Source organism: Atheta coriaria, unplaced genomic scaffold (genome assembly GCF_025399875.1).
Source record: "Atheta coriaria isolate IRGN ID8LTWV9N9 unplaced genomic scaffold, Caltech_Dcor_3.1 hic_scaffold_5_pilon, whole genome shotgun sequence".
NCBI classification, from domain to species: domain Eukaryota; kingdom Metazoa; phylum Arthropoda; class Insecta; order Coleoptera; family Staphylinidae; genus Dalotia; species Dalotia coriaria.
The window spans coordinates 5,253,743-5,268,837 of record NW_027045447.1 but is presented as its reverse complement, the minus strand read 5'-3'; the positions used below and the strand labels follow the sequence as shown (position 1 = coordinate 5,268,837).

Below are 15,095 nucleotides of genomic sequence, written 5' to 3'. Positions count from 1 at the left end.
AATTAAATAACCCTAAAAATGTTTTAAATTGTGCGTATCGCAAGGAAATGAATTTTTGTTTGATTGTAGATTCATGTTTCAAGAAAATGTTTTTCGCCAAATTGCGTCATTCCAGTTTCATTTTATTGAATATAAAAATATAAAAACGAATAGACATTAATTTACTAATAAAATATTTTATGTATTTAAATATTTAATAAAGCGTTATAATTTTGCTACATTTTTGCAGTTAACATTTTTGTTTTGGAGCAAATTTTGTTAATGAAGTTTCTATCAACTTCTAGGAAAAAATCTCTATCGATTCTACGCAGTTATTTTTTAGTTTGTGTAAAAGATTACTCATTATTATATCATCACGTAGTATTTGGGTTGTTTGTCGTGTGTCATATTCACTAATTCACACATTACAAGTAAAATATTGGTCTATTTCATCAACGCGCATTCGAATCACGTAACAGGTTACGTATATAGGCTCCAATTAACACTGCGATCAGTTAGCATCAAAGCCTCCGTAGGAACGTGGACATCTAGAAAGCTGGAAGTGCAATGTCGATAATAGCTTCAGCATGACACATTTGTAATTGAGGACAATGAAGAAGTATAAACGTACACTTAATAAATTATTTGATTATTAGATATTAGATTATTATTAACTTTTGACTATTTTTTGTTAACATATTATGGAAAATTTTCACTTGTCATAAAAATTGTAATGATATACAAAATTGCCAAAAATATATGAGCTATTCAACTTTGCTGCCTTTACATTCAGAACACAAATATATTCCTGTATTCCTGAGAGTTATTTTATTGCCAACCTATCAAAGCCAGAATTGCCCGATATGTGCTCCTCTGTGTACTTATATTTTCACATTACGTCCACCATTGCGTAGGTACATGAAATAGTTAGAGTGTTCATTACGGTTTTTATGCTTGGCTATTGACGCAACACTGTAGGCAACACTAGTTTCACGTGGCATAGACACCTCTTTAATTTCCGGCCAAATGACACCATTTGATGTTCTCAACAAGTTATACAAACACAAATTAAAGGTCAACTCTATAATCAATAAAACCCACTGTATGTTATTTGCTTTTACAGTTGAATTTCCACAAATATTTTCGCAGTAAATAAATTTCTTGATTTTTATTACGTCACTTGCATTTAGTTATAACATGCAAATAAATATTAGTTATTGATTTTACCAGGAGACGGAAGTGACTGAATTTATTGAAAGTCTAAGCGGATGAAGCGAATGTATGAAGTTTGATGGAAATTTTGCGTTGGCGTAATAATATTCCAAACTTAATAAAACACGTGTGAATCAAATTCAATGTTTGAGGAAACAGTATCTAAACTTCATTTTCGACGTCAACATACTTGTTTTCCTATTTTGATTGATTTTGATTGATTTGTATTTACTTACCTTTAAAAATTCAAATAGCTGAATTAAAATATTGTTGATAATGTTTTATTAAAATGCAAAACTCTGTAAATATGAATCAGGATGGAAAAATGTGTAGGAAAATAAAATAGTTATGCAACACTGTAGGCCAATTGATATATATTTTTAATATTGACAGAATGTTTTCAATGTTGTACCCTTTTCACATAGAAATAGATATAATCCATATGCTTATACATATTCATATTAGTTATATATTGTATATAATAATCATTTAGGTCGTTATCGAATCTCACAATCGCAATATGTTGCCTGCTTGTCATGCGCATCAAACATTATACTATTGTGTGATTCATTGATAAGAACGCCCGCCCTTCACGACGTAGCGCCTCCTCTAACAACAATTAATATATGTTCTTCCACGTTTTTCTTCAGATAGTAGTTTTTGACATCTATACAAACATTACATTACATATAGGTAATAGGTAAGTAATTATATATCTACTTAGTTTATTTATAGTTTGTTTAGTCATAGATCTTAATATATGTCTCACCAATCAATGTATAATGTAATGCAGTAGTGTTTCTTCAGGTTGAGAGTTTTTTCAAGAGAGAAAACGAAATCGTCAAACGCCGGACATGCATTCTTACTAGAGATGTGGCTGGATAGACCTCTACTAAGAGAGCAGCCGGCGAGGTCACCGCCGGAAGCGGAAACGTAAAATGTCAGCGGTATTTCAAGTACATACTTTTACAGCTTTCATGAATGTGTTTGCGTTACCAAGTATCCGAGAAGCTCAATGCGAATTAATTACGTTGCTACCACTTGCTCTTCCTTCTTCATTCTTCACCTCTACCACTTTGCACTTTGCCCCTGACCAATAATCCGATTTCAGTCTATTGTGAAATCGAATCCAAACAAGTCGCATTTAACTTCCCGGAGTCGGAATCAACTTGCTTCTATTTCTTTAATATGACTATCAAGTTTTATTATCGTTTTCATGTCTTTCCATTGTTCCAAACTAATTTTACCAAACAAGCCTCGAACTCATGTTCATATCAAAAATAATTTTCCGAATTTGTAGGAATATAAATTTAATTTAGTATAATTTTTAGTTCATTATCGCATCTCTTTTGGTTAGCATTTATCGATCAAAATTGTACATCACATTCATTTCGCCTTAGCGTTTTCATTTGACATTTCGCCATAAATTAATAAGAATCAAGTCGATCGATACTATGAACACGTGCATAGCATAAATCGTTTCTCAATGTATCCAAACGAAAACTAGTTCTAAGTAAATTAGTAATTATAACACAGTCGTATTCTTAACGGTTAATTAGAAAATTGAAACGAAAGCTTCAGTTCACAGAGAGGGAAAATGTTTTGTTCGAAGAATAGAATGTCCGTTGGTCGAGAGCCAGAAGTCGTCGTAAATGCAAAGCACAAGAAAATTCTTTCGAAACTTGCCCCAAAAAACAAAACAATTACAAAGTTTATTCAATTACATTTAGTTCCTTGTTTTATTCATCAAATGCAACAATGCAAGCAATTTTATTATCTGGATTTGACACAACTGGATTTACAATTATTGACAGCAGTTTCTAAAGAATTTTCTTGTGCTTTTAGAGGGGCCGTTTTAATAATTGTTGTTTGTATGTAAAAATTTCCGTAAAAATATTTTCTCATTCTAATGTGTATGATTTCTATATTGTTGTATTCTGGGGTTGCTTGTTGGTTGTGTTTGCTTTGTTGCTTTGGTATTTAGATGTTACTGTGGCGTGGCGGTGACCCGCGACGGTTTAACCCCATTTCTGGAAGAGACCCATTCGCTGGCAGCGACAGTTCGAGCCCCAAAGATTACAGCGGCACGAACTGTTGTAGCAGCAATCGTTCGGGCGGTGGTCACAATTGCCGCCACGGCGCACGCACGCTCGTCTGAAAAGGTAAATTAAGGAAGAACGTCTGGAAGGAAATTAGAAACTTCTTACGAAGACATCAAACAGATGACACATTCAACACTGTTTTCGGTCTCAATAACATGCAGAAATAAATCATTGTGATCATGCAATTAACTTCTATATCAAAACAATTAATCAATAAATATATTAAAAGCGCAAACTCTCATAATAGGATTTTTATAAAATTCTAATAAAGCCGGTTAAGCAACTTGAACATTCATTAACAAAAGCTTTTATAATTTACGCGCATTAATTAAGCGCATAATAAACTTTTTGCAGCATCAAAGTAAAATGTTCTTTTATTTTCGGTGCATAAATTGAAGCGATACTAAATTTAATCGGATAAAATTGGTTTGCCAATTAAGGTCCTTTATAAAGTTAGTATTAATACGATTAATGATATTTTTACAAGAAAAACATAAAATAAATTCTATTTTTGTCTGAAAAATAACAATGAAGATGCTTTGGTGCTTGAAAGCAGCTGAAATTTGTTGGTCAAGTCTATAAATACAAAAGCCATTCAACTAAATTGCGCACTCTGTGCGAAACAAACCCTAGCGAACACGCAAAGAAAACATTGGAGATGCTTCAAGTCTGCCGATCAAATTGCACATCTCCGGTGTACATCAACGCGAAAACTTCGAGGACTCATGAAATAAAGATACGCAATATACATGATTTTCCACTAGTGTGTAATATATCTGTCATCGGTGTCAACTTACTATGCAATCTTGTGTGCAAATGGTGAAGCTGCATGCTTTCTAGGAAGAATCTACACGACACAACCAGCTCAACAAGATTCTACTCACTTTTGCGCTGTTTGCAGAAGCCTGTCCAAAGTGTTCTCGCTGTAATCATCATCGGAAGCCATGCCGTCGTCTGCAACAAGAGATACGCACGTAAACAATCGACGCACAGCTGTGGTGCGAAAGATCCAGCGTGTGTGTGATATGTGTTGACTTTAATTAAATTCGCAAGTGGCATTAATTAACTACCGCTGAATGCCATCGGGTTGCTGGGTGGACGTACGAATGATGCTGGGCGGCAGTGACGTGTAAAGGAATTAGAAAATTCAATTAGTGTACGAATTTACGTAGACGAGTTGCTGGTGGTAAGGCTGCAAATGTTGTCGCAATCAATCACGCTGGATCTATACTGGGAATCAGGATGGCAGGGTGTCCAGCATTCGAGCGTAAACAATGACGTGGACTAATGGGACCGCTTTCGGGGCAAATTCTTGTGCAAACTAAAGTTAAATGTGACATTGCAATCTGTTTCGCCAATTTGTAAACAATTATTTCACTTGTAGCAACATTTATTGCATTCCAAAAAAATTTGAATTTTCCAGAATAGCTTCTCTAAAATATGCAAACAAGACTAACAAACTCTGTTGTATTTGTCTGCGATCTAATTTAATTAATAAAATAACCTTAAGAATTCCAAACCGTGTAATTGCACAACCGCAGAGGCATGTAAACGTGAAATTAATTCTCTGCGTAGATATAATACTTTTCTGAAAGTTTGTATTCATGTAAAAGGATATCTGGAAGGACCAACCGCTGAGACCTACACGATCATATTCATATGGATATTAAATTTTGCTTATTTTAGTGTTAGTGTTGGATGGCTCTGTTTGTTTGCCCCGACATTGCGGAATAGCATCTGGAATGGCATGCGAACTACGGTATCCGTTGTTCAAACCAACCCACAGCGTCAGAAATGAGGACAAATACTTCTGCGGAGAGTAGTATTTGCGTAAGAGACAAATGAATGCGAAAGGTTTGCGGATGGCAAATCTTGAAGGATTTGCGTCTAATAGCGTAGGATAACTCAGAATACAATTGGAGCGATGATCAACATACATTTAAGGTTATGAGAAGATTCGAAGCGTAAATGTTTTCAGAATCGATTCGAACTTTGTTCTCCGTCGGAAGATTTATAGATAAACTTTAAGTAGTTGAATTTTCAGGCCTTACTGAAATCCATCACCAGGAAATGAATTAGCACTTTGAAACTCACGCGAAGCAATTATTTCAAGATGAAAAATATTCTGACACTTGAAATGAATTTATTTTTATTTTTTTGAATTACCACCAAACATAAATTTTTCAGAGAGATAAAGTTGTTGAAGTAGATATTAATCAAGGTTTGCGTTTGCTGTTTTCCGCTTTTTGCTTTTACATTACTTTATCCGGTTTTATATTCGTCGTTTCTCAATCCGCCTCCGTTAATATTTTTCGCTTTAGATAAAATTCGCTCTGACACGCAAATGTGCCAACAGTACAAGCCACAATTTGCTTTCTATCGCGAATGTCGCGTCTGCTTGTATCAACTTAGTCCAATTTGTTTGTGCTTACGTTTAACGAAGGCGCCGGTAGCGACAACGACAGCGTCGCAATGAGGGCGCAAACATAATAAAGAGACTGGGTACATGAATGTCGTAGCTACATTGAAAAGAATAAATGGAAGAAGGAAAAACAAACATGGCCAATTTACAAAAAAATACTAAAAACACACAACGTTTATGTTCTTTTTATGTAAATTTTCGAGTATTTTTCTGACACCAACGCATTTAAATAAAAGAATCGCTGGCTAAAGTAAAAATTATTGCTATGGCTATAAACAATTAAAATTATACACATAAACATCTGATAATTTAAGATAAATGAAAAATATATCCTACGAAATTTATTTTTTGAAACTTTTATTTAGTAATATTTTAAAACTTAATATGAGATAAAACAACTTACTAAACCTGACCTAGAACGTGGTAAACACTAAATATGTGTGCTCACGTCGCTTTAGTAACTTTTATAGACTTTGCGTACATATTCCTGCAGGTAACACGCTCATTCCTTATTTCTTATTCGTCCTGTGTCGCATGCTTCCCTTTTGTGTACCTATTTTAATGCGATTACACCCCAGCAAGTTTCTTCATCCCAGCAAGTTTCTTAAGGATTAATACCTGCATGCATAAAATAGTTACTATAAAAATATTAACCGCATGCAAGTTTCAATTTTATTTTATTTTATTTTAGTTGCGAGTAATTGATTAACTTCATTGTTCTATCGCGCAACTAATAAATTTAGTGCAATTACTTTAATTGACCTTTTAAAAAATAATTAATTTAAATTATTAGGCAAATCCCTAGGACAATACATAAATTTTCTTTTCAAAATCTACTTTGAATATGCCAATTACATAGAGTTCAGTTAATTCAGTTAATTAACTAATTTACTACAGAATTTACACGCGCATTAACCACCACAATCGAATTTGCGCTAAACGTATTCCACCTCACATTATTTCCGTTGTATTGTTCGCAATAATTACAATACATATATATTATCACTCCTAATAAATTTAGTCAAACAATATATTATTATCTGAGTGGGTTCGGTAATGTGTAATCCCGTTGTATTATTACATTTTGATTGTTGTGTTCCTCAAATATCAGTTTATTGGTCACAATGACAAAAAATGTATGTTTAATGACAACATAATAAAAGGATCCAAAGAGTGAAGGTTTCAGGTAAATTTATCTAATGTTTGTGGAATCGTTGTTGATGAGTGTTTACTGTTTACGTATGCGGGCACTAGGTACACCAATATGTTCTAGTGGTCCACCTACGAACTATCGATTACTTGCCCGGTGTTGTGTCGCATGGCAATGCAAACTAATTCTGTCAGATCGAATTATTATCTACGTACTCATCTGCTATAAAGCTGACACCGGAATGTTTATCTTTAGAATTTAATTATTTGTTAAAGTACGTTCCAAATATTTTTTACTAAAAAATGAATTTATAAAACATTGAACCTATCACTAAAAATTAAATTATTATTTTCTACCTAAAATTACTTTTGCATTTAATACCAAAGCGCATAAAAAACTTCGGAAAAATGAGAAAATATAGAAAATTAGATTTTACTTTAGCACGCTGGTTTTGGGTTTATTCGTGCGGTAACTTCTAGTAGACTTCGGAGTTAACTTTTTGCTAACGAGATAACAGCAGAAGTTTTTAATTAACGCAAGGTGAAACGAAATAAAAGTAATCATTTTATTTTGCCAAGGCGTTCCACGAGTTGGTTGGAAAATACGTTTCACTCGGTTACAGTATCACTTAATATTACTTAATACATAATAAATTCATTTATCTTAATAGTTTTCTCCCCGCAGATATTCTTGTATAGAAATAATCAACAATCACACAAGAAAGAAAGAATTATATTAGTAAATTGCAATATATTAATCAATGATCAACGTTTCTTTATCAACCAATCTACTCTGAGTAATATTCAATTGTAATTGGGGTTACTAGGTTCAATTAATATAATTTATGCAATTCTTATATATTTTTTCTGGTGATTTCCGAATTTTTATAAATCAATTTTCTCATTTTAGTTCCTTTGAAAATGTAAATCGAACGGTTTGTACTTGTCAAGCATTCGAGCCGTTCAAAATGAAAATCTTCAGGCCAAAACGTTCGACATTGCTCAGATTGTTTGAATTGATTGTTTTTTCTTTCTTGTTTCACTCTCTCTTATGATTACTTGCGTCTTTTCGGTTTACAGTAATTTCTTGGTTCGTTTTCAAGCGTCGCCGACGGCATTGTATTACTTCCTATAAAAACGAATAAAAACAAATGAAAGGACACTTGCTAGGATTACGTTTCTATTTATTCATTCCATTTGTCCTTTGCTGTCCTTCTATTTGAAACTTTCCAAGCCGTCTCGAGTAGATTTCAGATATTTCCCTGAGCAAATCTTTTCACGAGCAAGAAGCAATGTTACATATCGTTCTTCTGGCTTCTGCTGGAATTCAAAACCTTTTTCAAATGCCACAATGTCATTGCCTTGCTTTTATTTGATATCTACGCAGGAAAAATATCGTTTTATTTGAATAAACTTTTTTCTTTGAAGTTTTTCTTTAACAGTAATTTTCTAAGGTCAATTGGGTAAATGGTTTTATTATACTTGGATTAATACTGATGTTAGTTTGTCTTTCAAACATTTATTCAGGCTTTGTGGTCTGCTTTGTTGCGGATGGTTGTGTTACAGGATAACAACCTTTGCCTTCTGGCACGTAGACGTGATTTGCTAGTGTGAGCGGCTCATCCTTTTATTCGTGAGGAAGCCTATATGTTGACGGGCTGAATTTCATCAGATATGTGAAGCCGAGAACATACACACTTGCCGGAGTGTGAAACACGGTAAAACCTCACACTCACAAAATAAAGTGCTAAAAAAATAAATTCCGGAAAAACCAAAATTAAGTTTTTCCTATTTAGTAAATCATTTTTTTTAAGATATCCTTTCTAAAAGCTGGAAAGATCGACATCACCAATCATTCAACTAAACATGATCTAAAGAAATCAACAAAGCCACCGGGTAAAAAGAAACCGTACGTGTTGCACATAAATATAAGCACAATCAAGCTTCCCGCTACAGGAAGCAAACGCATTCATTCGAGAACGCGCTTTCCAGTGACGGCAATAAAAAAGCGAAGGATACGTTTTAGTTCGCAGGTCAACATTGTGTCAGGATCACTCTTTACGATGTGGATATCCTTCACATGACAAGAATATATCCCGCCTATTCATTTCGCGAATGTCTCTATAAGGATTATTACAGAAGATAAATGACCACAATATCAGAAAATTTCCTATTCTAGGTCAGAAAAAATGACAAAAAATTTTGGGACGGCAATATCTGTAGGATATTGTCTAAATTACATGACAAATGGCGAGTTCTTTTTTAGGCTTGGCGGGACTATAAATTTTCCTTTTAAATGTATTCGCACTAAATATTAACAAAAAAAGATAATTTATCAATATTTATGTAAGAGTTTTTTCTAAATAATTGACTGTGTAACAGTATACCAACATATGGCACATAAAATTTAATGTTACCATAACGCAATAATAAACATGAATTATTTTTATGTTTGTTTTTACCTTCGTCTAGATAAGGATCAGCATCAACGTCTGCAGGTAGTGTTGTGACGGCGACCAGCAAACAGGTGACCGCCAATAACCAAGCCGACTTCATTGCGCAACAGGAATTTTTGGACTCCGGTTCAACTTGCGTTACACCTTCTCGCAACTTGTACGATTCCTGTGACTTGCGTAACTCGCGAGTCAGATAGACAAATACGTCAGAAAACTTTTCCGCACAGTGAATGCAAAACGTATCAAACAAAAAGTGAGCAACGCGAATTAATCAACACGCGCGCGTACGTGTCCGTCCACAAAACCGTCGGCGTTTGTTCTTCGTGTGCGGGTGTCTGCAGACGAAGTGCAAGCAGCACGAGCAGGAGCGGCTGTATGGACCGCGTCGAAATGAGCGACGCGACGTTCACGCTGCGGCAGTTATACGCGCGTCGGTGATAAGGACGCGCGAGCGCGCGCCGGCCCCTCCCAGCGCCGCGACCAACACATAGCCGGTGGCGGTGGCGGCGGCGGCGGTGTCTTCGCGCGTGTCATGCGTGCATGCAAGGCGCCCACACATCGCGCAATCCTTTACAGCGTGGAATTTTGTTTCGCATCGCACATTCCGCCGCATTCCGATATCTGTTGCTAGATAGCTTTTATCTGTTGCTTCTTGTGGAATGCTGGACATTTGCAAATTGTAAAGGGTAGACAGAATTTATACAAATTTTAATCACAAATAAAGAAAAACTTGTGTAGGAAAGATAATTAGTTCAAATATAAAAACATGAGAAAGTCATAAAATATGCCAACGACACCGCAAATATGATGAGGAAGGACGAAACCAAGAAATTCCAGTGAAGCACTCTCTGCGTGAGTGCTTTTAGTGGACGTGGAAAAGTAGAAGAAAATTATTCTTTAAGGCAATGTCTGATGTATTCTTAAAAGGGTTGTTGATATTTAATTGGCTAGTTAACTTTTAACAAAGCAATTCTGTGTAATTTTTTCTCAGTATTTATTCTAGCTGCATGTTCTTAATGATATCAATTTAATGGCGTATTTATAAACAGACATATTTTTGAGTATTGATAGTCAAATAATGAATTATATATTATGTATCTATACCTACTAGACACACATCAGTTTTTTAAAAAATTATTTTTAGATTTTAACCATTCAATGAGTGATGGCGGAGGCGCCTGACATTTTAGTTAAAAGTTCTTCTAATTATTAGAAGCTAAAAATACCATTACGTAGTGCGGCTTTTATTTGACTTCCTTTCATATATATTATATTTAATTGATAATTGTATTTGTTCACCCTGTACTTGCATTTAATTAGGACCTGTACTTGCAACCCTATTTAAATATTGATTATCTCAAAAATTAATGAAAATTAACAAGAACGGTAAACGACATAGTATTAAGCAACAGATTCTTTATAACATGAGATTTTAAAATTCTTATTTCAAATATAATGGAAAACTATTTTCTATGCCGATTTCCTCGAAAACTATTAAAGTTGAATGGCAAATCTTTCGCTTATTTTTCATGTATTAACAAGAGTATGTAAAATGGCATATATAGTTTTTTTATTCCAAGAAATTGACAAAAAACCTCTTGCCTATTATTTGACTTTAAAATAATTATTTTATTATTATTTTTGGAACAAAACAATAGGAAACTACAAAGAGATGAAAAATATCTAGTCACTATTTTTATAACACCAATATCTTGTAAAATTTAGGTATAAAACGGCCAAATTGTCAAATTGAACGAAAACTCGGATTTCTACCAAATTTTTCAAACTTGGAAAAATATAGAAAAAAAATAATACATTTTCATGGGTATTTAAATTACTTCCTGAAGGTTTTGACGGTTAAAAATGTATTCTCACCGAAGGATTTTTATCAAATATTTAAAAAGTCTTTTATATTCTACAAAAACTTGTATTTTAATGAAATTAAATATTATGTGTAACAATAACAGTGGTTGACTAGTTCATTTCTACTTTATATTATCACAAATCAATTAATTAAATAAAAAAAAAGGAAATGTTATGCTTAAATCAGGTATACATTACATAACTCTTAATTAATTTACTAATCATAAAAACTGCGCTGTTTGATATTTCTACTCTTCTACTCTTATCAATGAATTAACCATTCTCACTCATTTTTATTATTATTGAAATTATCTATTTATTATTCAGATTATTTTTTTATTTTTTGCATTATAATGTTGTATTTCAACAGTTAAATTTTTAACTTGATAGTTTTAATTTTTATTAATTAGAGTTTTGTAGTATTTGCATTACAATCAACCCGCATCATTATTAAGAGTGAAATACTGTTTACGTAAACTTACATAAACTAATAAAACTCATCTAGATTGTTAAAATGATCTGCAATACAAATGCTTCCTAGGCATCGTTATAATTTTTAATTGCTACGCTTCAAATCTATTCCTAAAAAATTGCTATAAAACTACAGTATCTTTGGCATTTTAAAAACGGTTCGTATTGCCAATTAATTCATGTAAAACTACTACCAACTACTGCATTGGAATGCTTAATAATATTTTCAAATTTGTGCAATCTGAGATGTTTAGATTTTTACTATCTACATGGAATGATTTTGTTGTATTAATAATTTTAGACGATAAAATTCTCACTCTAGTGTTTTGTGTATGTCATAGTTTTTCAACTAATTAACTAAATTATCGTCATAGTAAAATTATTAGAATTTCGATTGACTCTAAATTGATACACGTTTTGAAAATTGACTTACAATTGATAACTACTTTTTATATTTAAATTATTGCAATTAATGTTATTAGTATTTAACTCATCGTAGTAGCGTACCAACTAATTGTGTTTACAATTAAATCCACTCAAATCACTACTTTTAAAGCTGTAACTTCAACTTGTAGCTATATTCTTACTGCAAAGTTTTACAATTTGATTGAGCAGCATGATTTACAACTAAATTAACTTAACAAAGTGCATAGGTTTACAAAAACATATTGTTCAGTTTTAAAAGGCAGTTGCTGTTTCGTATTTTTGTCGCTTTCTTAACTAATACAGTCTATTATTCTACAGGTTTGGTTAGGAACAAAACTTAGTACTTGTGCACTAGCAAAAAATATATCAAATGCTATTTTAACAATAACAACCTACTTATCTACATCATTCTATGTATGACGATTTACTTATTTGAATCTTTTTTTGTCACACTTTTAATATCATTGTCATATATTTTGTTTCTTTGTATGGACGTGTTTAGCGTTGAATGCATTGATAATGATTATGAATTAGTTAATATTTATCAGTTTATGTTAATAACAGACGTCAAACAACAACATAACGAGTGAGTTCACAACCAATGGTATTGTTTAATTATTATGAGTATGTTTTTTTTTCATCTCTGTTATTGAACATATTGAAATTGCTTTTTTCGCATACGGTAAAAAGAAATTTACGGCGGTACTTATATACTTAAACTATTGCACCTTACATTTGGAATTTCGTTTATACTTAGTAGCTAAATTATTAATGATATTATTATATTGTCGTGTATTTTTCATTAGGTACGGATAACGCCACTTGTTGCGCTTCATTAGCTCATTTGACTTGCGCTTCACACCCGGCCAGTGAATGAGGAACGCATTGTCAAGGATCACAAATCGATATCCTTTAAGGCACATTTCCAACATCTGCAACATAAATTTTAATTATAAATCTGTTTAATGTCTTTACCAAATAAGAAAATAATTTCAAAATTGCTACCACTTATTACAGCCCGACAAATTGGCAATAAGAAACCATAAACTTGCATTAGCATATAAAAATGAAGCAATTTAAAAATCTAATAACGTTATAAGAGTATAATTTACATGCAAAACGTTTCATGCATAAGAGAGGTGCGAGAGTAAGCACCCTTTCTTCATTACTTGAGTCATCTTATCCTGTTTGCCCTCCCACGAAAGCGCTTCGCTGTAGAATGGCTCATCCTTCGTGCCGATGTAAATTGGCTCCCAACGGTGAAACGGATACTCACGCTTCACCACCGTCAACGGCTGCAACAGGACACCAAAGGAAAAAATCAATGAACATCTCGAAATTGCGTCCTACGCTCCGATTCGCTCCTCTCGACATTTCAATTACATTTGAGAAACATCTCACAATGAAGAAAAATATACGGTTGTTTTATTTGCTTCGGAAAGGTTCGAAAAGGGTCAAACAAAAATACCACTCATACAGACATAAAATCTGGTGTGGTTCTATGTAGTATTTTATTGTATTCTTATCTTTTGGTTTGGGTGGAGATAAAATTTCAATTATGAGCAGGCGATGCAAAGTATAACAAACGAAAAAAAAGCAAAAGGAAGAGAAAAAGTTAAATAATCCGACAGGATATACTTATATTGTATAATAATATAAACTCAACGCGGTATAAAATCATTCAAAATTGGTTAATAAAAAGGAAAAACTGAAAAACGCAAATTAAATAACTTTATATTTTATTCTAAAAATGTTAGTAAATTTATATGATCAAATTGGATACTCTATTAATAATTTAAGATACTAAATGTTGGTGCAATGTTACCGTAATAAATATAGATTAGTCTGTGGCTTCGTACGAGCTTTTCCCTTGTGAGTACTCATAGCTACACTCGGCTTGAGTGTATTAACACCGAATGTGAATTATAGATAAGGGATATTCACCTTAATCTCATTAGTATTAGAATCCAGCTGCAGCCAATTCTCCAAACCGGGAAACTTCTGACAGTGCGAACAAATGTGCCTATGAAAATACAACGCTTTCTCTTCTCTGATGAGCTTGAGCAGCTGGCTTTTCGTGCGTGGAATCTCTTCGTATTTCTCTATCTCGAAAACCGGTGTGACGAAGACGCGGGACGGATAATTGAGTCGCTTCATATTGGCGTAGCGCCGCATCATCTGGCTAAATCTATTTGCCAAATGTTCGCTCGGCATCAGTTCCACATCCGAGACAAGCACGTATTCCGTAGACGCAGCTTTTCTAGCCACATTCCTGCCTAAGTTCACAGGATAAGGTAGGTGTTTAGTTGTGCGGTAGGTCATTGTTTCGGAAGCGTCTGAAACTTCACACGAAGTAAACTCTTCTTTATGCGTTGATCTTTCGATAAACGGAGGATGCGCTGCTGGGAAGACATAGTGTACAGATACCTTAGCCATTTCAGGTAGGCATTGACACGCCTGCATTAGACGACGCGTCACAAAATCAGCATCATCATCTGGAACAAACGCTGCCACACTGATAAGACCATCCCACGAGCGCGCAATCTCTGATATGTAATCGACAAATTCAGGAGTCACGTGCGTAGCGTAGGTCACCTGGTCTGTGCCATTGAGTACATCTTCGTGTGTTTTACCACCCTTGCCATCTTTGCCAACCCCCGTTAATGAATGCGTATACTGCTGAGCCTCAAGCACATTATACAACACGCGATACGACGATTTTGCGTTCGATTCTGGACTGCCCTCCAGGTCGGCGGGCAGGTATCCAAAACGCGTGGGCAGACCATACCTGAATGTGCAATAGCTCTCGTTGTTCAGTCTGCGCTCGGCGAGGAAGGCGCCCGGCCGTCGGCTGTTTGTGTACTTATAACTCACCAGCTCACTGTACTGTCCTCCATGGAGGATACCTGGTCGTCGGTTAACAAATGTGATCAACATTATCAAGGAGGTGAGGACTGTTGTCAGCAGTACGAAACTTTTCGCCTTCGCAAAGAGTCTACGGTTGCATCGCATGAT

At 34.2% G+C, this 15,095-nt stretch overlaps 2 protein-coding genes across 3 annotated transcripts; both read right to left on the bottom strand.

Moving 5' to 3' along the window:
- Window positions 1-1,548: 1,548 nt before the first annotated feature.
- LOC135792351 (U8-agatoxin-Ao1a-like) lies at window positions 1,549-9,729 on the bottom strand. Of its 2 annotated transcripts, none has more exons than XM_065302976.1 (3): window positions 9,327-9,729; window positions 4,178-4,247; window positions 1,549-3,372 (listed from the first exon to the last, which is right to left on the bottom strand). In XM_065302976.1, the coding sequence occupies exons 1-3, from the start codon at window positions 9,418-9,420 to the stop codon at window positions 3,210-3,212; spliced, it is 327 nt and encodes a 108-aa protein (XP_065159048.1). In that variant the 5' UTR covers window positions 9,421-9,729; the 3' UTR covers window positions 1,549-3,209. The 2 variants fall into 2 exon arrangements, with proteins under 2 accessions (XP_065159048.1, XP_065159049.1); XM_065302977.1 differs by having other exon boundaries at window positions 1,549-3,345; window positions 9,327-9,727.
- A 1,497-nt stretch (window positions 9,730-11,226) lies between these two features.
- LOC135792268 (beta-1,4-glucuronyltransferase 1-like) lies at window positions 11,227-15,092 on the bottom strand. Its single transcript, XM_065302889.1, has 3 exons — window positions 14,025-15,092; window positions 13,250-13,375; window positions 11,227-13,012 (listed from the first exon to the last, which is right to left on the bottom strand). The coding sequence occupies exons 1-3, from the start codon at window positions 15,090-15,092 to the stop codon at window positions 12,800-12,802; spliced, it is 1,407 nt and encodes a 468-aa protein (XP_065158961.1). The 3' UTR covers window positions 11,227-12,799.
- Between the last annotated feature and the right edge of the window lie 3 nt (window positions 15,093-15,095).